Source organism: Pipistrellus hanaki, assembly GCF_964339955.1.
Source record: "Pipistrellus hanaki genome assembly, chromosome: 5".
Lineage (NCBI taxonomy): Eukaryota > Metazoa > Chordata > Mammalia > Chiroptera > Vespertilionidae > Pipistrellus > Pipistrellus hanaki.
The window spans coordinates 47,625,032-47,652,698 of NC_140507.1; the positions used below are offsets into that span (position 1 = coordinate 47,625,032).

At 44.6% G+C, this 27,667-nt stretch overlaps 1 protein-coding gene across 6 annotated transcripts in view; it reads right to left on the reverse strand.

Moving 5' to 3' along the window:
• Positions 1–25,928, reverse strand: part of ZNF827 (zinc finger protein 827) — a 162,361-nt gene extending 136,433 nt beyond the window's left edge. For all 6 annotated transcript variants that reach the window (XM_084884282.1, XM_084884283.1, XM_084884284.1 and 3 more), the window contains exon 1: positions 25,128–25,928. In XM_084884282.1, coding sequence (XP_084740408.1) covers positions 25,128–25,170 — 43 coding nt within the window. In that variant the 5' untranslated portion in view covers positions 25,171–25,928. The remainder of the gene's footprint in view (positions 1–25,127) is intronic.
• Between the last annotated feature and the right edge of the window lie 1,739 nt (positions 25,929–27,667).

A 27,667-nucleotide genomic window follows, 5' to 3' on the forward strand; every position in this document is an offset into this window, starting at 1 on the left:
ATTCCGCTACCTAACACATTTATTTATAATTCCGTTCCCAAGCAGAAACTCAGTAACTGGATATCCACAACTCTTGCTGCATTTTTTTTTTTTTCCAACTCACTTCCTTTTCAGTGTGAGAGTTATAATCAGATGCATTTATTTGGACCAATATTAATCTAAGATTATCGTTCAGAAAGATTGCACAGAAGAAAAAAAAAACTTAAGAAATTTCTATTCTTTAAGATTAAAGCAAGTAGAAATGGGAGGCTAAAACCCCAGTTCTATGTCTACACATAAACCACTCCCACCCACCGATGCACAGGAATCTACCAGCAGTTTGGAAGAGAGCAGGCTCAATCAACATTTCCTTGCAGTTTTACACAGCATTTATTGGTTTGTAAAGTTTAAGAAGCGTGCATAAAAGTCATTAGCAAAACCAATGCTAATAATTGTTTTCATGCAACAACCATTTACTGAGCATTTACTATGTTCAAGAAACTGTCCTCTGTAACAAGGGGACTCTGAGGTACAGCAGGCTCTGGCCCAACAGGTTTTACTCCACAGGAGTGCGCGGCTTGCCCAAGCCTAGGACGCACAAAGGAACAGGGCAAGGGTTGTGTGTGCACAAAAGAGGCAGCGGTTAATCCCAGTGATGCAGGTGGCTATGGAAACAGACCTCGAAGGATGGAGATCTCAACAGATGATATTGGAAATTCACTAAGAAGTGGGCTTGCTCCTTGCAAACCATCAAACCGGAAATAGTCCAGCCATTGAGAAAGCTCATATCTAGGTGATAACTGTTGGATAAATCAATGTAATGAAAAAGCTTTTCTATTCCTAATTCTTCACATTTTAAAAAGACACCATTCATTGATTTGTTAAAGGCAGATTTTATCAATCATCTTACTATGCTTACTAGTTGGGAAACCATTAGCTTACAAAGATCAGAGGCAGGACCAAGAGTTAGTCATTTTGCACTTCTGCTCAATGCCCTGCCCATAGCAGGGCTATTAGGGCTCCTGTGGTTGTAAGGGCTACCAAGAAGGCAGGAAGCCATGGCTAATGTCTTCAGTCCCTTATCAGAGAGGGGCACAAAGAGTTACTAACAGCAGGAGGATGTCAAAGCACCCTCAAGGCACTCTCTCTCATGTAGTCTCTTCCCTCAGAGGTTAGCCTCCTCCTCTCTGGCTTCCTTTCCCAGGAGGCTGACAACCTGGCTGCACAGGTTCTGGACTTTCACTCTCAGTGACTTACCAATGGAGAAAGGTCCTTGCCCTCTGATTGGCCTGTGAGAGGTCATGTTCCGCTCCCTGGTCCTATCACTGAAGCCAGGGGGTGGGTTCTACAATTGGCTTAATGTGGCTCACAGAAGAAAGGAGAAGGAAAGAGGCACCAGGAAGACAAGCGCAGTGACCTCTGTAATGTTTAATAAAGGTTGTGTATGCTGCATATCAGGCTGTTCAGAACCACTTTCATAATTTTAAGCATAAAACATATCCTCACTTAGGCTGTTTTTACCTGCCAAGTTTTAAATTGCCCCTTTGTAGCTTGAAAGCTTTAGCACATTTCCCTCCCCCCCCGCCCCCACCCCCTGCACATCAGTTCTGCCCGAACCTAAGAGACCTCTCAGGAGTCGGGGCTCCAAGTCCACTGTCTGAGTTAAACGCACTAATCGCTGTGCAGGACAAAGCCTCAGAGATCACAGTTATTGAAACATCGATGCCCAGGGCACCCAACAGCTTTCTGTGTGGCCAGGAAAAAAATTTAAGAACTGCTAGCTATTTAAAACTGCCAGGGAGGAGAAGACAGCCAGATTCCTGTGCCCAGTCCAGCTGGGGAAAAGGTGCCATGAGGGCATGGGGCAGTGGCAGGGAGTCTGGGGAGGACGAGTGCCCGCAGCTGAGAGAGCAGGGAGGGCTCCTGGGTCCTGATGAGCATTCTGCACACAGCAATGCTTTCAAATTGTTGTTTCAAATGTCCACGAGTAAAAGAGAGGTAATAAAAATGAGCAAGTCACTCCTTGTCTTCAACGTGAGTTGCAAACAGTATTGGAGCCAGTTTTAACATTCTCATATAAAGCTACTTATGAGTCAGGTCTTCCAATGACCAAGGAACTACCCAGACTCCTCCATCAAACTGCCCATCTCAACATCAAGGGCAACTCCTCCATCCTTACCATTGCTTAGGCCCAAATCCCTGCAGCCAGCCTTGATCCTTCTCTCACTGTTACACTCCACGTCTAATTCCTTTGCATATCTGGCTGTTTCTACTTTCAGTACACATTCCAAATCTTGTCATTTTTCACCATTTCTACCACTGCAACCCTGATAGATAGCATTACCATCTTCACTTGGACTGTGGCAGTAGCCTTCCAACTGGACCCCTTACTCACGATTCTCAGCCAGCAGCCATAAGCTTTCAAAAATATGTCAACCAAGCTGGCGTTGCTCAGAGGTTGAGCATCGACCCATGAACCAGGTCACAGTTCGATTCCCAATCAGGGCCCATGTCTGGATTGTGGGCTCGGGCTCAATACCCAGTGTGGGGTATGCAGGAGGCAGCTGATCAGTGATTCTCTCTCATTATTTATGTTTCTTTCTCTCTTTTCCTTCCTCCCTTTCTCCCTCCTCCCCTCCCTTTTCTGAAATCAGTAAAAACACATTTTTTAAAAAGTCAGGTTCCATTACTCTCATCAGTGGTTTCCATGTTTCTCAGAAAAGCATCCAATGCCTTTACCTTGACCTCAAGGCTCTATATAATCTATATCCCTTTGACTTCATCTCCTAAAAAAAGCAGGCTCCTTCCTCTGAACCTTTGCACTTGCTGTTTCCTTTGCCTGAAATCCTTTTTACCCTCCACCCTCCCCCCCAAAATAGCCACATGGTTGATTCCCTTATTTCTTGAAGTCTCCCCTCCAACATCACTGTGTATTAAAATAAAAGCTCCATGAGAGAGAGGGTTTTGTAATTAAATAATTGAATTAAATAATATTCATACATTATTATTTAAATGTATGAATAAACAAGAGGAATGGGCTTAATCATCAGAAAGATAGCACTTAGTACTGGAAATGAGAACTATTTTCAAAATTACAAATGGTAATTCTATTTTTCTCATGTGAGTCAAACACGGAAAAGGAAAAGAGAGTCTGTTTTGCAAACTTTCCTACGGAAGGCTATCTAGTGGCCAAGAACAGTGAATTGCACCCCAGGGGAAGACAGGACTGAAGTGATGCCCCCTCCAGGGAACTCCAAATTTCTTTTGAGATTTAGTTTAACATGTGAAGGTACTTCTGCATTCTATACTATCGCTATGCTTGTCCTTACTTAATAACATGGGGGTGTTTCTCACAAACCAGGTGGGGAGACTTATTCTCCGGGACGATGCACCATGTTTCTCTGGATGCCCACCTGCCTTGGGGAAACATCTATCCTATTTGGAGAAGCAAGAATGCATGAAAAGCACTTGGCACAATGTCAAAGCTCAATAAAGGATGGCTGTCATTGTTACTATTAGTACTGTGAGAAGACAGACAGTCCTAGTCCTATTACCCCCATTTCAGAAAGTTAAAGCACAGAGGATAGGCTGCACAAATGATCTGTAGGATATGTAAGAACTGTAGTCCTATCTGTTGTGTTTTTTATATGAATCATTTTACAGACAGAAATGCCTTGGAGATCTAGTCCATATGGCTCCTCTCTAGGCGGAGGCTGGGGAAGGGCCCAAGTCCCATTAGCTGATTTACAGGCACAGACAGGACTGCAGCTCAGATGCCCCAACCCAAAGGCCAGTGCTTCCACTACTAACTCAGGATGTAATCATCATTAAGTGGATGAATGGATTCTAGAACAAGGCTGGAACATAATGGGCTCCCAATGAACATTTGTCAAGTAGATGAACAATTCTGCATAAAGCACTGAAAATATAGCTTCTACATGCAGGTATATTTTAACATCCATAAGCAAAGTTGATCCTCACATTAATTTTACATGGCAGACCGTCTCTCCTCATTTTACAGACCAGGAAACCAAGGTATCAAAAGGTTAATAGCCTACCTAACATAAACATTTACTGAGTGACAAAGCCAGGTTCAAACCAAAATCTTCAGAACATCTAAGAAAACACGAGTAACTTGAAAAAAAGAGTAATTTTTCAAATAACCAAAAAGTACCAAAGTGCCGTCAACATTTTAAAACTTCATTTTGATGGGCTTTAAAAATGCAGACACACCAACCGTGATGTATTAAAAATGATTATTATGTTTGTAATACACAGATGTGTCTCAGAGGCTCCTGGGATTTTTTAGCAGCTTGCCCCCATATCCAGTGGCCCCCAGCTACTGTGTTTTAAGTTACGATTCCCACTTTAATAGTCCGTTTGAACTCTTTTTCTCTATCATGCCCTCTGCAGAGCCCCTTCCTTCTACATGTTAGGCTTTCTGTCTGCCGCAGCTGAGATACCCATCAGCAGGCTTACTAACACTGTGTGCACACTAAGGATGAAAACCTAGTGTCATGGATTGAAATGAGTCCCTCCAAAAGATGGCGAAGATCAAACCCAGGAACCTATGAATCTGACCTTATTTGGAAATAGGGTCTTTGCAGATGATCAAGTTAAGATGAGGTCATTAGGGTGAGCCTGCATCCAGTAGGACTGTTGTCCCCATAAAGGGGACATTTAGACACAGAGTCAGACAGACACACGGGGACAACGTGAAGATTGGAGTTATGCTGTCACAATCCGAGGAGCTGCCAGCGGCAGGGACAGTGGCCTGCAGCAGGTCTCTCCTCAGGATCTTCAGAAGGAGCTCGGCCCTGTTGACATCTTCATCTGTTGTGTAAGCCCCCCAGTCTGAGGTGCTTTGTATAGCATCCCCAGAAAACAAATACGCTGCTTAAATTTAAATAAAGGCCTAAAGCTTTTTTTCTGGGCTTATTCGCCTCTGGATCCTAAGTTGTTATTTTTAACTTGGTTATTATTATATAAAACTGGCCACACTGCTGCTTGAGTGAAGTTCTCCGTGGCTGGAAGGATGATGAGCTGACGAATAGATTCTTTTTGCCCATCTCTAATCTTCAGCCAACTTTCTTTCAAATAACAGACTTTGAAAAAGATGTTAAGCAAGATAGTCTTTTACTAAAGCTACTTAAAAATCTCCATCACCACATATGTTGTAGCAAATTAATAAGAAAGGGACAGTTCAATATATAGCACCAACCCACTGGCCTAAATCTAGGGACCAAACTACTGGTTAATCCACGGATTGAGCACTTGCTCCCTCACCCTTTCATGCACCTCCGTATAACAAAAAGCATATAGAATCTGTCCCCTCAAGCAATCAGAAGTAAATTTACCATGGCCACCATGGCGTTATCAGAAAAATAGTCTGCTAAGGCTGATAAATCGGTCGATTATCTGCTTCCTTGACTTTTATTTCCTCTTGTATAAATGTTTTCATCCCACCATTACCAATACCTGTTATAAGATGAACAATAAATTACCAAGCTGCTGAAATCACCAGGAAATGCTTAATAGATCAAAAAAGAACTTAACAACAACAACAAAAAGCCCTAATAACATAATAATGCATTCTGTAGTCTAAGAACACCATGCTATCGGGAAAAAAATGGCTACTTATTGAAAGCGTAGAGTATGCATAAAGTGAGACATTCCTTCCTGGGCACAATTACCAACCACTGACATCATGCACCTTGTCACGAAACACTTCGTGGTCATCATCATTCACCTGCCAATGGACATTTTCACACAGTGAGTCCTTTATTTACTAAAAATACGTATATATCCAGAAAGCAACGTGCCCTGGGGGATAAGAGATTTAGCAAGGGAGAGGAGGTGAAATTGCCTTTTATTTCGTGATTAAATACATAGAAAACAAAAGCTGCAGAGGAAAGGGGAAGAGCTCCTCACCCCCCACATATTCGGAGAAGGATATTGGTGCTTTGGAACTGTGAACGTTTTTTTGGTTATGTACAAGAATCTGTGACACCAAAGGACACCGATTACGAGGACAACCCTAATTCAAAGGCAACTTCAAACAGTGATTTAAGCCAGCAATGTTAACCTTCACTCTGACCAAGCTTTGCGCCCGGGCTGCTATCAAGTGGCCCAATGTATTCTGATTGGTTGTCTCCTTCCAAGGGCCGGGGTACCCTGAAATCTGGCTCTGTTTTCTAGTGGTCTGTCATTAAGAGCCATGCTCCGGAGAAGCAGCCATTTCAGTGCCCAACAAAGCTTGATGCTTCTGGAAGCACACTGAGTGGTCAGGAGGAGGTTGGGCTAGGTTAGTGGTCGGCAAACTGAGGCTCGAGAGCTACATGCGGCTCTTTGGCCCCTTGAGTGTGGCTCTTCCACAAAATACCACGTGCGGGCGCGCAAGTACAATGCGATTGAAACTTCATGGCCCATGAGCAGAAGTCAGTTTTCTGCTCTCAAAAGAAATTTCAATTATTGCACTGTTGATATTTGGCTCTGTTGACTAATGAGTTTGCTGACCACTAAGTGAGGTAATCATTCTAACTGCTGCTTCAGATGAAAGTTCAACCCCAAGATAAACGCTCAAAAAGATAAATAAAAAGTCCCTCTGGCATTGCATATGCATGCCCCAAAGTGACCACAGCCATTTCTTGGGAGTGATCTCTTATAACTTTTGGGCTCTAGCAAATGTCCTGAAGCTGTACTTGAACAAGCACACCACTTCCTTTCCATCTTACAGAACTGTCTGCAGTCCTCCGCAGCCACGTCTGCCACACAGTGTGAGAACTTAGCTGACTAGCCTATCCTCCACCAAAAACGTGTACTGGAAAAGGAGGAGGCAAACCTATTGGGCAATTTAAAGAAGTTCGTTTGAGGAATACAAGTTTGAAAAGCCTTTAGATATAAATGTGCTCAATTTCTCAGGCGTGGTTGTAAACCTTCATGTTTTGACATTCCTTGGAGAAAGTCAAATTCTTTGGGTGTTTCATGGTGCTATCAGCAGAGGTGTGCCATGTAAAGCAGGGTCAGCAGTCTTTTTCTATGAATGTCCAGATAGCCAATATTTTAGGCTTTGTGGGGCACATACAGTCTCTGTCCCATATTCTTTGTTCTTTGGTTGTTGTCTAAAAAAAAAAAACCACAAAAAGACACAACAACCTTTGGAAAATGTTAAAACCATTCTCAGCTCAAGGGGCTACACAAAAACAGGCCATAGTTTGCTGACCCCCGCTCTAAAGAATAGGTGCTTTTCTTTGTAATAAAAGCAGAATGGTGCTTTAGAACAGTATTGGGAATTCAGATACATGGTAACGAGTTTCATCATCACCTTCTTAGTGCAGCCACTTGTGTGAGTCACTAAGCACCTTGGTGCCTCTGTTTCGGGACCTACACAATGAAGTGTTAGAACAGATAGGTGATCTACAAAACAAACCTCAAGGAGCCCTCACGGTGTCATAGATCCAGCCCTACTTCCCACCCTTGCGCACACCTCATCAGCTCAGGGGCTTGGACCTCGTCTACATACTGGAGCTCTCCATAAAGGCAAGGCTTCCACTATTTATTTTATTTTAGTTTAAATTTTGAAAAACACTGCATTAGATGACTGCAGAAATTCTTCTGGTGCTAACCCTCTGTGAATCCAGTACTGGATTATTGATCTCTTTGCAATCACTATATTGGGACGTGTCAAGGAAATAGAAAATGATTTAAAATCCTATATTGAAATATTTAAGGAAAGAGAAACAAAAGCAAGAAATATGTTTTTCTAGAGGCCATTTAGATGTGTAGAAATCTACCAGAGAAGCATATCAGAGTTCCCAAGCCCCACCTCTGCTAATGACAGAGTTCATTCTTGCCCCTCTCTGGTAAGAGCTGTGGGGAAAGCAGGATGGTTTCACAGTGGAAGGAGCCCTGCACTGAGACCTGGGTTCTAGTCTGAATTTGGAACTTACCAACTACAGAAATCCTGATGTTTATTTAACAAAAACCGGAGAGCCTACTAAATACTAACCCACAGAATGGGAGTTAGGAGGACAGCAATGAACCAGACAGATGTGGAAAACTCTGCCCCCATTACTCGGATCCCTCATCCATAAAGTACGGTCAGGTCATAGCACCTGCTCCTTCTCCCATCCACAGGTGGTCCTGCAGAGATGGCAAAACAACTGTAAACTACAAAGCACAGGCCACATAGAAAAAGCACAGATTCTCCTTTTAAGTTCATGCAATATATGCAACTTTAAGAACTTCCCAGTTTGATAAAAATAAGACTACAGAAGTTTCAGCACCAGACACTCCCACTCAAACCCTACTCTGCCACCTCATAGACCCACCTGACATCTCAAAGCCTTTCTCTTCTTTATAGAATAGGATGCTGATACCTGCAAGTTCACAGGGTAATTGTGAAGACGAAATCAGAATTATGTATGCAAAGCACCTCACACAGAGTTAGCACTTAGTAAATAGTTTCCCCTTTCCCTCCCTCCCAGGCACCTAGAAATCTCAGATGAAAGAATACTTTAAGTAGTAGGGCTTACCTCAAAATTGCTGCTATTGCAACCCAGCTCTCTATCATAATCACCTCAACCAAAGAGGACAGGAAACTTCTAGCTGTTATGACCATGGAATCCAGATGTGGAATATGCCCAGTCATCAGGAAAATCTTACAGTCTTGGCACAGTTTGAGGACAGAGAGAGACCAGCAGCCAATAGCTAAGGGGAAGCTCTGCAGTCTGGAATGTGCCACAGACTTCCAACCACAGACGTTCTCTCGCACTGAGACTGTGGTATCCCCCTGTGGTGGAGGCCATGGCCTCTGCTCTTCTCGGCAAGTTTCCGCCAGGAGCACATGACTTTCTCCAGTCATCCCCAGGCCATATCCAAGTGAATGTCTGTGGCACCATTCATCATCCCTATCCAGCCCAGTTGTACAAGTTAGGCAAACTGTGTTCTCATTTCTGACAGAGGTAGACAGCAGATGTTCTCCAAAGTCTTTTCTACCCCTAAAACCTTCTAATTCTGCGACCCATTTTTAACTTCAACCATTCATTCATTCATTCATTCATTCATTTAACAGTGTTTAGGGACTACCTCCTAAGTCTTTGATTCTGTGACCTATTCTTCATTTCATTTATCCATTTAATCAACAATGTTTATGGAACACCTCCTATCTCTTTGATTCTGTGATCCGTTCTTAATTTCTCCTTCCATTTATTTAACAATATTTATTGGCCATCTCTTATACACCAGGTACTGTTTTGTGCAAGGATATTAAAAAAAAAAAAAAAAAAAAAAAGGTAAGAAATAGTCCACACCCATAAGAAGTTCACAGTCAATGAAGACACAGAGGAATGAATCATTTTTAATGCAGTATGGGAGGTGTTATGAGTAACCTATGGGAACCAGAGGAGGGGGTGGCTACTAGTAAGTGGTACAATGATAGGTGAGGAGGGGAAGAGAACTGAGTGTGGAAAGATAAGCAGAAGGTTATCAGGGGAATCAGATGGGTTAAAGGCATCCCAGAAATAGAGGAAAGAATATAGGCCTGGTGGTTTGCAAAACAGATAATTCAATATGAATGAAATGCATAATGCACAGAAGGGTGGAAGGAAGGGGGCTCAGATGATGAATTAGCTGTCTACATTTTACTAAGAATAGCAAACCTGATCCTTTAAAGACATGCCTAAAGGATCCTAAATAAGTATTATCTGGATTACATGAGTGTTTTAGAAAGACTACTATGAAGACTGGATCACGGAGGCTCAGTGGTAAGAGAAAGGGAGAAGTGAGACTGAGGGGGGGCGGAAATCTCAATTTTTATGGGAGAAAATAACAGCAAAAACTAAAGCGGTGTTAAGGAGTGGGCACAGTGAATTCTAGAGATATTCTGGAAGTAGAATCACACAGACTTGGTGATCAATTTGATGTGGGAGGAAAGGAAGAGGACGGCATCTAGGATTGTGCCCAGGTTTCTGTCTTGAGTGAGGGGGTTAATGGCTGGTGAGAATAGCAAGCAACCCAGCAAGGGAACAAAGAGGACCAGCGATACTCTTGGCTTGCCAGGCCTGGAGACTGTAACCATCTCATATATGCAACTATGCACCCTCCAAGATAAATCCTGCTGGACACGTGGTGCCCACTGGAGGTCTCCTCTAACCAGGGTACTGGGAGGTCATAGGATAAACATGGCGCATCTTTATAGACCAACAGTGTCACACACATTTATGGAGAAGAAAAGTAATTTAACTGATGAGTTTATTTTGAAACATGACTTGTATTTTAAAAAAAGATATAGAGTAAAATGCATTTTTTTCATCCTAATTTACAGACAGAAAAGGATTTCTTCAAAGAAACCTCACAGAAGCAGAAAACCCTGGTGAGGCTAAGGGGTTCCTGTCTTCAAAGTTTTCTCCTCCTTTTCCGTTCTTCAGTGAAAACAGTCACGATGTGGTGTATTGTAATATTATCAAGTAAAACTGAAGAAATACAAACACAGGGACTTGACATTTCCATCCCTATGTAGACAGGTTAGCTGTTTCTCAAAGTGTGGTCTGTGGACCCCTATGGACCACAGGAAGCCACAAGATCAAAACATTAACATCAAGATGTTACTTGTCCTTTTCACTCTGTTGGCATTTACACTGATGATGCCAAAGCAATGGTGGGTAAAATGCTGGCACCTTAGCTCAAATTAAGGGGGTTGCACCAAATCACACTAGTAATCATTGTGTTCTTCACCACCACATACTCACAGTAAACACACACACAGAAAACAAAATAACCTGACCAGTTTGACTTGCCAATGTCTTTGAGAAAGCAGCAGTAAAAATTACTAATTTTATTAAAGACTGACTCTTGAGTGAGCATCCTTTCCATATTGTATGCTGTAATGAAATGTATGCTTATAGCACTTCTGCCATTACTGAAGCCTGGTGGTAATGAGAGTTGAATTGGGAGCTGACCTTGCCACTTTTTTCATGAGATATCACTTTTAATTGAAAGAGTAACTGACAAACTATGGTCATTCAAATTTGGGTATTTGGCAGACTATTTCTTGGATATGAATAAAGCAAGGCTGAAACTTGAAGGAAAAATTGACAGTATTTGTAGCCAATGACAAAATTCAAACTTTCTAGCATGAATTAAATTTTGGAAAACCCATATCCTGCACTGTGAACTTGACAGCTTCTCCATACAGACTTTTCAAGTAAGATCAGTGTTGATGTTAGTAAATTTTTTTACTATTATGTAATGAAATATGTCAACATTTGGTAGGTCTACATAACTCAATGAACCACTATATTTCAAATGACCAATGTATGATGATTCATTCGAAGTCAAGATAGACCAATAGATTTTAATGTAATGAAATACAAAAAGTTCACTGAAATTGTTTCATATTTTATATTACAACTAAGTGCATACAGCTACCTCTTTTTTTGAGTCTTGGCACAGTGGCAAAGGATCAAAGAATAGCCATAATTATCTGAAAAAAAGTATTACATAGCTATGTGAAGCCAGATTTTCTTCATACACCCCATCCAAAACAAGTCACAATTAACTGAATGCAGTGGCAGAGATGAGAATCTAGTTGTCTTCTATTAAGCCAGACATCCAAGAAAATTGCAAAAATATAAAATAATGCCACTCTTCTCACTAAATATTTTTTTGAAAAATGAAATTTTTAAATAAAAAATATGCTATTTGTAGTTAACATTAAATGATTTATAATAATTATTTTAATAATAAAAGTATTTAATTTCTTAGTTATAACCTCTGATTTGTTATATACAGGGACAATGCATATACAAAAAAGCTCTTTGCAGTCCTCACTAACTTTTAGAAGGCCCTAAGATCAAAATGTTTGAGAATTAGTGTCAGAGAAATTTACCCTCAGGCCAAAGTGATATGTCTGTACATGTTCATAGCAACACTGTTCCTCACAGCAAAAAAAAAAAAAAAAAAGGGAAACAAACCACACATCCAATGTGGTAGATTTGTACAGTGCAATACTAGAGAGCAGTGGAAGTGAATGCACCACAGCCACATGCGTCAACATGGACAAATCTCACAAAAATAAGTCAAATGAAAAACCAAGGTGCGGAGTGCATACTGTATGCTACCAATTTTATAAGTGCTGTATGCTACCACTTTTATAAATTTCAAAGACAAGCCCAACTAAATATAACAAAGCTATTGAGAAAAGGCAATGGAAACAATAAACAGAACATTTAAGAAAATGAGAACAGGAAGCAGAAGAGTACAGGAGAAGTTCGATTGTGTTGGAATTTTTAGATGGGGCGATGCGTTCACAGATGTTACTTTAACCATTATGTTTCATTATATATGTATGAATGTCAGCTACATTATTGTTTGTGAATAACACCTACTTTACAACCCTGTAAGGGAGCTTTCCTTGCCAAAGGAACCCAAAGCGGTGAGGAAGGGCTAAAGAGGGGTAATACAAGCTCTGGCAGAGGGTCTGCAGCACTGGCCTCTGATAAGTCCATCACTCGGGCAGTTCTCTTCCTCGGACACCGAGGGAGATTGTATCCACTGCCATCCATCTGGTTTGGTTTTTCAACAACCCTCCCTACTTAAAAAATATCCATTTCTCCCTTCATCCTCTATTTCATATTTTTATCACAAGGAAAGAAACTACCACATTGCACAGATAATTTTGTGTTGTAGCCAAACCACTAAATTTAGCCATCATAATCTCTTATCACCAGAGCCAGCTCCTACTATATTTTTCCTACCTTCTATCCTTATATCACCAGTATAACTCCTCTGGTTTCATAAAGTTTCTCTCTTAGTGTCTCCTGCATACTTTTGACCTATTTCAACCTCTTCTGTCTAAAGCCATTTCTTCTGTTTGGAATCTTCTCCCTCTCTTCTAGGGATCTAAATCCATAATTTCCTCGGGGGTGCTTTAAGTATCACTCCTCTCCAAGAACCTTATTACCCATCACTGTTAATTCGAGTTGCCTCGAGTATTTACACAGCTGATTCCTACTATATTGTTTCATACTTGTTGGCATATTGATTTGTACTTATCCTCTGTGATTGTTTTGTGTCAACATCTGAAAGAACAGTCAGCAGAGATTATGCCCTCAAAACTTTTTCATAATGAATGAGCATCAAGTAAAGCTACAACGCTCAGCCAATCAAATCCTCAATGCTCTAACGATGACACCATGAGGGTTGACATACACCCTTATTCTCAAAAGGCTTTCAATTCATTTTATTAAGGTAAGTTTTCTCCTGCTGAAGGAAAAGATTTCCCATTTTATACTAAAACCCAAGAAAAGCAACATTTGCTTTACTGAATTCTGTTTCATAATATTAAACAACTTTAGAATTCAACATTTCTCCTCCCCAGCCCACCAGTCATTACTCGAAGTCCTTAGAAAATCACCCTTGGCAGGTGGTTGAGCCAGCTTCTTAGTGAACACAAGATCTTCTGTTTCATTTGGGACCAGTTTCACTTATTAGACAGGCCTTGACTTACGAAATCAAAGTTATCTTCTCTATAATGTCTACTGTACTGGTCCTAATCTCTGTTTTCTGTTCAGCATTTATAAACCTATGAAGATGCTTTTGAAGCTGAAGTTTAATTGTTTGTTTCCATCTCTTTTTCCACCCACTTGTCTCTGAGCTCCTTGAGAACAAGGACTCGTATGCTCACTTCAGCTCTACAGACCCCTAGGCCCTGGCACAGAAGCACTCAGTTACTGCTGCATGAAAGAATCAATGAATGAATCAATGAATCAGCCAAGTATCAGTTATTGGATACAAGCTGAGAATTTAGAATGAACAATTCAGAGTAAGTTTCTCCCCTTCTACACTTGGTAGAACTTCATATATTTAAGTGTAGTTGCTATGCATGGTTTTTCTCCACTCTAATGCTTATCTTCAAATTTAACACTCCCAATTGCCTCAATAATTGATTCCTCATATGATGATTTCAAGAGCTCACACATCCTAGTTGCCTCCCTTCTGATGAGTACTTCATCAATTTCCCCCTTTAAATCAGGACACCCAATCTGGGACTCAATATTACACATGTGATCTAATCAGTTTACAAGACTTTGTTTTGAATTTAGTACTTAACTCATCCAACTCTGCTAAAATACATGCATTCTTCAAATAAAAGATGAATTTTAAATGTTGCTTGATGATGCATAGTGGTTATCTCTGGGATATTTCCCATTTTACTTTAAACATTCCTACATAGCCTTCATTATTTATACAAGCAAGTACTGCTTTTTTTTTTTTTTTTCATTAAAAAGCCAACATAGATTTTTAAAATAAACTAGTAAATCAAATTATTACCTGTGATTTGTATGGTTTCAGCTTTATGGAGTACACTAACTCGTATTTTAAATACTTGTACTTATTTATTTTCATTTGTATATATTTCCCCACCTATCAACAAATATTCAAGTAGACACTGGTATACAGCACTTGTAACTATCTAGATTATGAAATTTCTTTCTTCCTATAAATGTCAGAAAGAAGCTCACTATAATTTGATTTCCCTCTTTCTTAAGGTCAGATTCAAACCCAGTCAGTTATTATTTGAGGTCTTCTTTCCCCTCGAAGGGAGAAATCAGAATGCATGGCTCAGGAATATCTCCTAAAGCAGAAGGTGTCTCACACTTCGCTCCTCCCAAATGCAGCTGTGTTTCACAGTCTAGAGGGCTGTTGGGTTAATTAACAAATAGGGCCAAACAAGCACAGATCGGAAAACAACTCATACAATAATTCTAGGCCATTACACAGGCAGTAGTCTCCATACGGAGCACATAATTCAGACCCCGGACAGTGCCATTGCATGTGACTCTATCCTATCGCCCTCTGCTTAGTCTGAAGTCAAAATCAGCTGCTGAGGAAGAAATGCCATTGCTGTCACAAGTTTTCCCGAATCAGAGCAGTGTGTTCCATCAGCACCCAAGGTTCCTCCTGGACAGTGGAGGGTCTCAAAGGGGAGGTGCAGCAGGGGAAGGCCTGTCCCTCAGCTTGTGGGGCCCCATGAAGATTTCACAGACCTCAGAGATGCAATGGGCCTCAAGAGATGGTCCCTCCAGTCCTTGACAGCACTGACCCTGGTGCCATGGGCTTAATTTTTACTTCTGTCCAATTGGTTAGAGGGGGCCCTTCGCTGTCTGTCTTGTAGACAAATAATATTAGTGAAAATGCTTTGTGAACAACGAAGCACAATGTAAATACAGAATGTGGTTAATGTACTATTATCCATATTACAACATGGCCCTACATCAGCACAGAGAGGGGAAGTGACTTGCCCACAGTCACAAAGCTAGTGAGAAACTCTAATGTTTGTGGTGGGAGAGGGGGACAGACCAGACTGGAGGCTGTGTCTCATGACTAGTGCTAGGCCTTCCCTAAGGCTCTGGTTTCCAATCAGGAGTCAATTATTCAGGTCCATGGGCAATTTTTAGGTTAATAAGCAGCCCAGGCTCAACCTTACATCTTTATTTTTGGCTGAAATGGCATTAGCCCAGTGTGGGTAATCTGGGAGTCCTCAGACGTGTGTTCAGGAGTCCTCGACCCTGAGTATCCATTAGGATCACCCAGGGAGCTTTAAAGGAATGCCCATACCCAGGCTCCACTTTGGGCTACTTAAATTTAAATCTCTGGGGGTGTTTGCATTTTTTTTTTTTTTAAATCTCCCAGTTGATTCTAATGTGCAGTCAGCATTGGGAACCATTAGGTTTGGCTGATATGATCAGAAACTGATAGGAAGCGACAATGGTCTGTGATTAATCACACAGTGCCATTAAAGCAAACCTAGTGAGAGCCTTAGTTGAAATGAATTCACACCTTGTGTGTATCCATGTGGCCGGCATTTATTGCACACACATTTTGTGCCAGACACGAGTATAATATAAATATCTATATGTATGAACTCACTTAGTAGCGATACAACCTACAATGCTTCCCCATTTTACAGGTGAGAAACAGGCAGCGAATTGCAGTAGCTTGCCAAGGTCATGGCTAAAAGGTGGTGCAGCCAGGATGTAACTCATGCATCTGGTACCAGGACCTTAATCCCATATCCTCACTGCTTCTTGGTAGAGCCACAGAATGTGGTTTACAATGCCTTAGCCTTGGTGATGAATTAAAATACAGAATATTGGGGAATGTAAGACAGTTTCTAATCCAAGTGCCTGCAGAGGCCAGAAGGTAAGATACACAAGGGAGACGGGCAGGTGTACGTGCAGATGGGAGAGGCGGCAGAGGGGTAGGAACTGTGGCAGACTGACGAACACATGCCCGGGGAAGGGAGACAGCCGCCACCGACTACAGCAGATTGCTGCCATGTGGGGAGGTGGGCCCGCTGCTGCTGGCTCTTCCAAGTTTTCAGAAGAAGCTAAAATTTCTATTTTTATGTGAAACTGCCCATTTCCAAATGCTTTCAACATACATCCACAAGCCACTAGCTAGTGACCGCTGATATGATCTATCTCACACACACAACACACACACACAAACACAAACATCTCAATCCTTCATTTAATGTGTTCTCTTGGGTAGGTTTTCGACAGCACACCATGCCTTTTTTCCTTCATGCAAAATTTCAATTGCTATCTATACAACGCATGGAAAAACCAATATAAATCCCCTCCCTACCCAACTCCCCACTTCCGGTAATTTTAATCAGTGGACTGACTGTTGAATAAATAACTAAATAAACATTTATTAAACACCTAGTCTCTCATCTGAAGCTCACCGTACGACTGTGAACATGGATTTCCTACCCTCACTTTACAAGACAACCCAGTCATAATTCGCATGATTACTATACAATTTAGGTGCAATTCAGGTCAAATCATACACACAGGAACACGTTCTGATAGTAAAAGTCTAATGTAACACTGCTGGCCTGTGAAACAAGTATTAGTCAAGCCCTATTATAACAGCCTTATAAAAGAAGTGTACCATGCCATATTATTCCTCATCACCCCAATTAGATATATGAAAAATGAAAAAAATAAATAAAAAACCCAGAAGTCACCGAAAAGGTCTGGGTGAGAAATGACTGTAGTTTAACCACAATCTAAGCCAATGGAAACCTATTTCATAAACTTAATAAGAGCTCCTTCTTCCTGAGCTCCTGCGGTGCAGCAGGCACCAATTAGGCATGTTTGTATGTGTACATAATATTGATATTTATATAAGTGTTCGATCAATCCTTGCAATAACCCCATGATATGGGAACTATTGCCACTATTGAAAGATGGGGAAAATAGAGGACAGGGGAGTTAAGCAATTTGCCCAAAGTCACACCGTTAGTTAGTGGCAGAGCTGGGGTCTGAACAGCCCAGCTCCAGAGTCTGTCCACTGGGCCACCACACCATGCATTTAAAAAGCATGTGAGTCTCTGGTTTTCCTAAGTGGGACCATATACAGTAGGCACAGTGAAAAGAGGGTGAAGTCACACTATACTTTCTCTTTCCCACTCCAAAACAAAAGCTTTCTAAAATCCACCACCAGACAACCGAGGACCCTAGCACTCTATAATGTTAGAAAAATCTATCCCCTACACAAGTACAGTAGCTTGTTTTGAAAGCCCAGGGAAGCAGAGTGCAGCTGATCACGTAACAGTCATTCCCCCGGCCCTCTCTGGTCCCTCCAGAAGGCCAGCTTCTCCAGAGCACGCAAAACAGTTCACCCTGAGACCCCATCTCTCTCTCACTCCTTGCCTTTTTTCCTTCACCGCACACTTCTAAGGGGTTCTAACCACTTTTTCTGAACCCTGTAGAAATTGCCGGAAAGAGAGATGGGTAACATTTTAGGGTCAGCTTTTTCAGGCCCAAGCCTTGGAGAAGGCCCATGCATTTCTTCCTGGCTGGTACAGAGCACTGGGCTGAATGGGGACTTTCTTAAGACACAGAAGCAAAGAGTACCTACGCCTTAGTCATTTCAGAACTCTAGAAACAGAACTTGAGTGGTGGAGGGTGTTTTTTCACAAGAAGGGAATGGCCGGCTGGAAACAATATCCTTTTTAGGCACACAGAATCTGCTGCATTTGACGGAACCCTGGGTCAGCCTGTGAAAAGCAGAGTTGCTGCAGGCCACATGCTGATCTCACGCCGTGGGCGTGTATCACTGCACACTTTATAAAATTAGCTACAGTGCAGCCTCTGTGTGTGTCTGTGTGTGTGCGCAGTGAAGCTGACTTTGAGCAAATACACAGCAGTCTGCACCCATGCAGCTAAAGTCCGATTTCAATTCATGAAACCACCTTGCAGCTACAGCAATTCTGTCCCAAGGTAGGTAGGTCCCTGAGGAATGAGAAGAGCCATCTGAGAGGCCCTTGCTTCGGCTCCTAGTCACGCACTATTCTCGCATGTCATAAAAATGCCATTTACAGACAGAGGATAGAAATGCAAAACTTGCTCCTACTCAGAGGGGAAGGCAGCTAGAAACTTCAGCCCACCAAATCTTAGCAATTTCTAAAGTCTGTGCTTTGTACATTAGTTTCTTATGAAATATGACAAAAGAAATTTCAGCTATGACGGACCATAAAGTATTTGTACACTTGGTTCTTTGAGTTACTGAGTTACACCTAGCAAAGGAAGAAACAGAAAAGAACGCATCAAAACAGGACCCAGTACCTTCATTTACATCTATATCTCTAAAATGTGACTCTAGAGCACCTTAATTAAGCCGGAATAGTAATGAAATCTGACGGGGGCAGGGGGGAAGGAGGACCAGCCACATGTCCTTACCATAACTAGGCCTGATCTGGATTTATTTCTGATAAGAGAAAACTTTCACCACAAAGCCCACGGTCTTGTATAATAAAACCTTACACGCTAGAAAGCCTCTAACGCCCCCCCGCCCCCCAAAGTCCTATTTTGTAGGTCACACTCTCATTATCTTGTTCTGGGATCAGTCTGATGAAATTATAGAGAATGACTAATGCATCGCTCAGAATGGAGAGATCAGCTCCAGCTTGGTGTCTGTGTTTCTGTCCTTCTCTCCTAATGCACCAGCAGTGATTTTTAAAAAGGACACAGAGGCAGGATGAGGCAACTCCAGCAAGAAAAGCTGTGATGCGCTGAACTAACTTACCCTCAGGAAGATGCTGCCCTTTCTCTAGCTTTCACGGATGCATTACGGACCGGCCACGGAAACCAAGGGAGCTTTGTACCAGGCGGCCATGTGGGCTCCACCGCCATCGCCTTCACACCTGGGCGTCTTTTGAGTCCAAAGACACCACTTTGCATATAAATGACCAGAGTCAGTGATACCAGATGCGTTTTTTTCTCTCTCTGGTGAAACTAAACTCATTCGGACAGGATCTGAACCCAAACTACAGGGATTAGCAAATAAACTAGTTTAGCAACCCAGCCGGGCACCATACATTTTGAATCCAATCTTTCCTATGAGAACCTTTTGACATTAATAGGACTCCTTGTATTTTAAACCAACTTTTGACCCCAGGAGAAGCCTGCCTGGTTACTCCAACACAACACCATCCCTTGGGTATTTCCGCGGCCTTTGTCCATCTAGTTTTATAAGCCTCGAAAGACAGCGATTTTCCACACCTCTCTTGGAACTCTCCTAATAGAGGCCATTCAAAGGCTCTAAAACTCCAAATGCACAGCGAGCTCTAACCCTGGCCGAAAGCTGTCCGGTTCCTATTTCGCCAGCATGATTTATTAACACTTTGTGCGGGAGGCTTGTCAACGCACAGCAGCCGTGTCATCCCCAGGGCGAGATGGCAGCACGTAGATAAATTAAAAATCAATTTTTTTTATTAGAAACTATTTTGAAGCATTAGAAGGAATGTGATTTTGAGCTATCTTTCTTATTTTAACAGGAAAGCTCAGTGGACCCTACTTACTGTATTAGGAATATATGGATTTCTTTTTAGGAGAACAAATAGCCATTATTGCCCAGTATCAACTCGGCCTGCTAGGAGGCACCTCAGAATCATTAGCTCTGGCTGACAGGGGCAGTGAAATACTTTACTGCTTCAGATTTGACAATTTTCCCTGTGGTTCCTGTCATAGTTATAAGGCATGGCCTCAACACTGAAAAAAATTAATACAAGTAGAAAAAAGAGTTAGGTTTTCTACCTTTCTCTTCCATCAGACATACAAAGACTCCTAAAACTATAAAAAAACAAGGGATCCGGTTGCTCGCCTGTCATTTTGCTTCCCAATTTTACTAGAAAGCAATGGAGAATTTTAGAAGTTTTGTTAAAGAAGAGCACAATAACCTGTTCTGGTCTTGAACCACAACAGAGTAAACAATGAAAATACTAGACTAACAAAACAACCGTGTTATTAACTTTTCCTTGTGCGTCCCCTTGAGCACAGCATCAGGCTGATTTCCACTGGCAAACAGTGGGATGTGAACTCATACACATTTCTGGTAAGTTGAAGCCAATGAGGAAAACTTGAAGGGGCAGATGGCATCAACGGAAAAAGGGTTTACAGACGCAACCCACACAGGAGAAGGCCCTTCCTTACCCTTTCCCTCAGTTTGTGGTCCCCCATGTAATTAATGCACTGAGCCCCAGCCCGGCCAAAAGTCACAGACAGTATCAGCTTCCCTCTGGTCCTCTTTCTTAGGCTGACATGGTCAAGCTATGCATTTCGGGATTCTGCGAAAGATAAGCACATGGTATAGCTCCAAGGACCTCTAGGATAGTTTTTGGACATAGCACTGGGCCCTGTGAATGGAAAGAACTTTTATAAAAGAGCCATCAACAGCAGCAGCAGAGTCACAGTTAAATCCCAAAATGATAATGACCACTCTAGGCCAAGAAATAAAGGCTTTTTAAAGCCACTTCTCCAAAATAATTTAGGTTTAACAACCTTTGTTGGGGCTCACCTCCAAAAGCTAGTGTATAACTTCTTTTTTTATTTGTAGCCAGTAGGATCACCATTCAACTCTATAGGACAGGACTTTTTGTTTCTCTGCATATGTAAGAGGCTCATATAACTTCTCTCTCTCTCTCTCTTTCTCTCTCTCTCTCTCTCTCTCTCTCTCTCTCTCTCTCTCTCTCTCTCTCTCGGAGGCCCAGGAGGAAATGACTGTGTAGAATTTTAAATCAGAAACCTAACGCTTAGGTTAGTAGTGTCAGGTTAAAGGCTCGCCCATCCTCAAAGCTAATTCAGTTCTGAACAGTCCCCTGGGTGTTCAGTGGAACAGAAGGAGCTAGGAAACCTTAGCAGGCCGAAGCCCAGCCTGGGGAATTGCTGGGACTCGGTGCCAGGGGCCGAGGCTCACCCCAGACTTGGTATCAGATAATACCAAGTGCTAGTCTGGACTTCCAGGACTAATCTACTCGAGGGTGGAACTTCCAGGTTCCCTGGTGTCTGTGCTGTGGAGTAGGACAGTGGCCTTTGTACAGCCACACTGCACCTGGCTGGCATAGATTTAGTAACAGGAAAATAGATTCAACACAGAGAAAGAGTCTATTGGCAACAATTACGTATGGGAGGTGCAGGGACAAGGCAGAGGTCCTGGGATAAAGTGGAAAGTATTCCAAATTTTCTAGAGATTTCGATTTCACAACTTTGTTTCTTTCTTTCTTTCCTTTTTTTTTTTTTTTTTTTTTTTTGTATTCTAACTTCTTAAATGTGTGTTTATAGGTTCTCTAGATTCTTAAAACCTTATATCAACAGTGGCTGTTCACCACTTTTGTATTACCTCAGAAGGGCTCTTGGGTTTCAAAAGCAATTTTCCCTGCCTAATTCTCCCTCCAACCCTCCCCCACCATCCAAATGACACACACATCAGTCCTTCTAGGGTCAAATTTTAAATCTGCCCTTAGAAAACTCCTTAAAACCTTGGGATGACATCTTTGATCCCCAGACTAACTAATTTTTAACTTTGAAACAAAACAGTTCTCTGGGGGAAGAAAAATCCTTCTTCCACAATAAGCAAACAGTAAAGAATTTAGACTTAGAACCAGGATTTTAGGACTACAATTATTTTCTACATTAAATAACAAAGAACACTATTTACCAAAGTCAATATTTGTTACCTCTCCACAAACTGCAAGTTTCTTCAAAGACTCATGGGCACTTAGCAAGCCTTCGGTTACTGAATTGCAAAATACACCATTTGCCCAGAAACGTGTCTTAGCCCCAATGCAAATTGCTTATAAAGCATGTGTAAAAGCATGCTTTAAACAAGCAGCACACACCCACAAAAATCCATTCAATGCAAAGGTAAGTGAAAAAAAAGCTTCTCAAATCAGGCTTCCCTTTACAAACGGGAGGGACATTTACAGTATCTCCGAGGCTAATTGCTTCTTACTTCAGTAAAAGTGGCTTTATGTGACTAGAAGAGGGAGCTAATTTTTATTCTTTTATTTTATTTTTTTTCGTGCATAACAGTATTCAATTAGAGAACAGGGTGGGAGAGCCCACTCTTAAAATATAACTTAATCACCAGGCACCCGCGCTGCAGACGAGGTCCAAGCACACGAGCTAAAATGGAGCCTGGATTTCCTCTCAGACTGAAAGGGTAGTTGCAGGAGGTCAGGGTCAAGGTCACCAGCAGGGCAGGCTGCAGCTGCCCGACCGCGCCGCGCACACCACAGAGAGGAGGCGGTCCATCTCCTCCGTCACAGCCTGAACAGATAAATCCCTTCTCCTCGCCTACCCTGCCTCTGACCGCGCCAACATTTTTTTTTTCTTCTTCTTCTTCTTCTTAAGCAGGAGGAGACAGAGAAGAAAGGAAAATGACCAAATAACCTCACCGCCCTGGCCTTCCGCACACAAACTCATCGACTCCCAAAGTTGCCATCTAAGGGCAAGTTCGCAGAGAGCACTGAAGCCCATTTTGTCCGAGCAGGGCAAGCCTCCCCCCACCCTCTGCATCCCCCCTCCCGACCCTGCGGGGAGTCCTGCCTCCTCTCCTTCCCTCCGCACTCCTCCTCTCCCCCCACCTCCCCCCCTTCCCCCACCCAAAAAAAAGCGCTGGGACCCGGGCCGGCCGGCCATGTGCGCGCACACACTCCGCCGCCAACTGCTGCGACTTTTCTGTGAATCGCAGCGCGGAGCCTCCCGGCTCGCCCTCCCCGGCCGCACCGCCTGCCTTCCCTCTGCCTCGCTCAGAATTCCCCTACACACGGCGAGCGGCTTTATGTGCATCTATATTACATATGTGATCGTATCCTCGGAACCTCTAGCGGGCAGGCGAAGGAAGGGCTTGCACAGGGGCATTTTTTTTTTTTTTAAGGAAGGGGGGGTGGTGGAAAAAAGCACAACCCAGGTTCTGGGCGCCGCCGCCAGCGTACCGGGAAGGGGGAAGAAAAGAGGAATGTTTGCGGAGAGGGCTGCCCGCGAGTGCCCTTGCGCGCCACTTGGGCCGCGGCCCCCGGTGACCCGGGGCCGAGCCACACGCGCCCCCCGGCTCCCCCCGGGCCAGCACCGCCGCGGCTGTTTCGCGAGGGGGAGATCGATCGCGCTGCCTGTCTGCAGCGGAAACGCGCGCGCACACACACACACACACACACACCACCCGAGCCAGAGACACCATAACCTTAACCCTTCCCCCACCCGCCGTGAACTTCAGGTGACCGACCACGTCGGCCTGACACCCGGGCGGGCGGGCGCTCCGGCTCCGCTCCCGCCCCCGGCCCGGGTTTTGCAGGATCGGGCTCCGGGCAGCGCCAAACCGCCGGCAGAGGGGTGCAGGGTGGGGGGGGAGAGAGAAGAGAAATTGACCCTCCGTCTCCCCGACCCCTCCCTCCGGCGCCTCCGGCGTCCCCTCCTCCCCGTCACCCCGCCCCGCGCTGCGCCCGGCCCCCCGCCCCCCTGCATTCAAGGAGCCGGGCGGCCCCGGGGGATATTTTTAGTCGCTTCTTTCTCCTTCACTTTTAGCTTTAGCAGCATCTCCGCACACTCGGAGCGGGGAGAGGAGAGAGAGAGGCCGGGGGTGGGGTGGGGGCTGGCGAGGAGGGAGTGGGGGAAAAGTTAGAGGAGTCTCGCAAAGAAAGGGCGGAGAGGGGCCGGGGCGCGGGTGGAGGAGGGGAAGGGGCCCGGGCGCGCCGGCGGGCGGGCGCGAGGCTCCGGTTGCCGTGTGTGTGGCTGCAGCCGGGGAGGGAGGGAGGGCTGCGATGCACTTTAGTCCTGGACTCTGCACAGCTCGCGGGGAAAGGGGAGGGGGGGCTCCGAGCGCCCGGCTCCGTCTGCTCCGACTGACCCCGCATTTTATTGCGGCCAGGAGCCCTGCTCCTCCCTCCCCTCCCCGCCGCCCTGCTCTGCAGGGACCTCGCGCGCCGCGAGCCGCCCTGCCTCCTGCCTCCGCCTCGGCGCGGCTCCCGCACCCCACATCCGCCCGCCGCGGCCCGGCCTCGCCCCCCGCCCCGCGCCCGGACCCCCGCCCCGCGCCCCGGCGCCGTGGGACCGGCCGCTCCGCGGCGCGCGTGGACTGTGTGTGTGTGCGCGGGGGCCCCCACTCCCTCCCCGGCCGCTCCCGCCTCGCCCGCCCCCGACCCCCCTCCGCCGCCGCCGCCTCCACCTCCGCCTCCTCCGGCTCCTGCCCCAACCGCCGCCGCCGGCTCCGGGGCCGACCCGCCCGGCTCAACCTTTAGCCGGAGCCGGACCTCCCTCCCCGGATCCCGCACCCGCCGCGCGCCCTCGCCCCGGCCACCCCCAAACGCCATGTCACGGCCCTCCGCGCACCCCGACCCCGCACCCTCCGCGATCCACCGGGGATTTTTTTTTTTTTAAAGATTCCAACCTCTCCCACCTCCCGTCCACCCCCCGATTGATTAAAACACACACACAAAACCCGGCATCCACACTGCCCCCTCCTCAGCCGCCGCCGCCGGCCCCCTCCCCCAGCAACCCGGAGTGGGGAGGGGGAGGGGAGGGAAGGGGGGAAACGCTCGATCGCAAGGGAAGAAAAAAAAAAAAAGAGGGGGGCCGAGAGAAAGAAAGAAAGAGAGGAGAGAGAGAGAGAATGGAAAGGGCACGGGGCTGATCATCACCAACATGGCTGCCTCGGCACAGACCTCGGCGAGGAGTCACCCGGGCCGTGTCTTTGTCGGCTTCACCTCTGTAACCCTAAACTAAGGCCGGGGGCCGCGGCGCAGGCCGAGGGGAGCGAGGCCGGGGGACGGCCCGGGAGGCGGCGGGGAAGGGATGACTTACGTGAGGGAAGGCGCTTGGGCTGCTCCTGCTTCCTCCTGGGCATTTTCCCCCTTTTCTCACATTCTCCTCCTCGGGTAATGGGAGATCACAGAAACCCCCGTGGGGGCCGAGAGGCAGACACACTGGCAGGAGCGGGGAGGTGGCTGGGGGGGCGCGGGCGGGCGGGCGGGCCAGGGGGGAACCCCCTTCTCTCCGGTGTGTACAATGGGTTGAAGCTTGTTTCCTGGAGCCAGAAGAGGGGTTTTCTTCTCTCTTTTTTTCTTTCCTTTTCCTTTCCTTTTTTTTTTTTTAAATTAATTTTTTTTTTTTTTTTTTTTTTTTTGGCCGTGCACCTGGCTTGTCCCCCGAGCGTTAATAGTCTTCAATGGAAACGGACCCGGTAGGTGTGAGTGTGAGTGTGTCCCGAGCCGGCGCGTGTGATGGGAGGGATGAATAGGCGAGCGCCGGTGCGGCGGTGTCTATGGCCGCGCCGTGTCTCCGAGCCCCTAACACTAATGTCGGGATCAAAGGGCAGCGGCGGCGGCAGCACAGCTCACAGCTCGCTCTCCTCTCTCTCTCTCTCTCTCCCTCGCTCTCCTCTCGCGCGCGCTCTCTCTCTCTCTTTCTCTGTCACACACACACACTCACACACACACGGAGGCACAGACGGAGGGAAAGAGCGAGAGAGCTAGACACACACACACACACACACACACACACACACACACACACACACACGCTGCAAAGAGGAAGGTGCCCTAAGGCTCCCAGGGCGGACTCAGCCCGGGATTTGCTGCCGCCGCTCTGTGTGCGTGGAGAGCGTGGGGGGACGCGCGCGCGGGGGTGGGATGGAGTTCTTCGAATGTATCCCGCTAGCCGCCAGATCCAGGGGGGGTGATGGTGGGGGTGGGGGGGGAAAGTTTTTTCCCCTCACTCTTGAAATGATTGCTGCTGCATTACTATCCTTACTGATTTTTTTTTTTTTTAAGGAAATAGATGTGCCTCTCAACTTTCTTTTGTTTATTAAACTACACGTTCTTCTGCACAAAATGCATCAGGGTGTTGTGCCTTAAAAAGAATGGGTCTCTTGCCCCATCACCTTAAACATCTGGAGGTGACAGTCTCCCATATACTCTTAAAAAACAAACAAACAAAAAAATACAGTGTAATAAAAATAATGTTTTAAAAAAAGATAGCATATGGTGAAATCAATAAGTCGGTTGATGGAATGAGTGCCCCGTTGTGGAGTGCCCAGTGGAGTTAAAACTGAAAGAAAAAAAAAATTGCTGCCTAAATGACAATTGCAGCTTCTTGACAAAGGGTGGTTGGGGGGGAGGGGGGGTTAAGATTAGGTCACCCCTGATGGTTGGCTTAACTGTTACACATGATACTCCTACAGTGCACACAGCAATTTTGACTTCTGAAATTTACCTTTTTCCCTGTTGTAATCCAGGTATAGGAAGCTTACACTGAAGCAATTCCAGTTTGCATGAGGAGCCCCACATAGCCGTTTTCATTAACTGATACATATTTTCATTACTTTACAAATCACACATCTTCCTTCAAAGAGAGACATGAAGGGGAAAAATAGAATAGGATGGGTCTCACTCTAGCACAAAAGGCACTTGGTGAAAGAGGACTGTTCTCTTTGTGACTTGGAGTCGTTTGGATAAAAGTTCACTCAGAGGTTGTTAATTATTTAAACTCCAAAACCTGCTACTATAATTGAAGCAAAAATGGTCTGAAGAAGAGTTGTTTCATAAAACTCTTTGTAAGAGGAAACTTTGAACTTAAGCAGAATACATTATATGTCATGAGTCAGATGTAGCTACAAAAAAATAGAAAGGTGCATTGTTTAAGTACTTCTTCCCTTTTTAGCTTTTTAAAAACTCTGACTCATCATCTCATTATGTTAATTATTTTTTTACCAATTTTAAAATAGACTTTTTTTTTTAATCAAAGAAGGTACGGGGAATGTACAAAACATTAAAACGACACATATGCTTACATGGAGAGCTAATGTCTCTTTGAAGTTCTGACTTAATTCTCACAACTCAAATGGCGTTAAAGACAGCCACGGGGGTGAAAGCCCTATTGTGCCCCTTCAAAAAATAACAGCAAGGCTTTATATTGCACACTTTTATTAGAGAAGCTTAAAAGTGTTGTATCTCCCAAAAGGTTTTTTTTTTTATTAATAATAAAAATCTCAGGATGACACCCTCCCTGACAACTCCCTTGAATGATCAAGTTTCCCAAAGACAAGTAATGCCATCCGAAGCAGGTATGGAAACACCTGCTTGAGTTCAATCTAAAACCAATGCAGAAAAACAGTCAAGTTGAAAATGGAGCATCATCCTTAAAACAACCCTTCTTTGAATGATGGCTTCAGTAAACCGGTAGTTAGGTGTTCCCATGTTTCAACTTGAAAATGGTGACTATGTTTCAACTCAGATCAAACTCAGTTTTCCATGACTTTGACTATTGTCACTAGGGTTGGACTTGAAATTAACACATGAATGATGAATCCAAGCCCATCCATTCCAAGGAGACTGGCTGCCCTG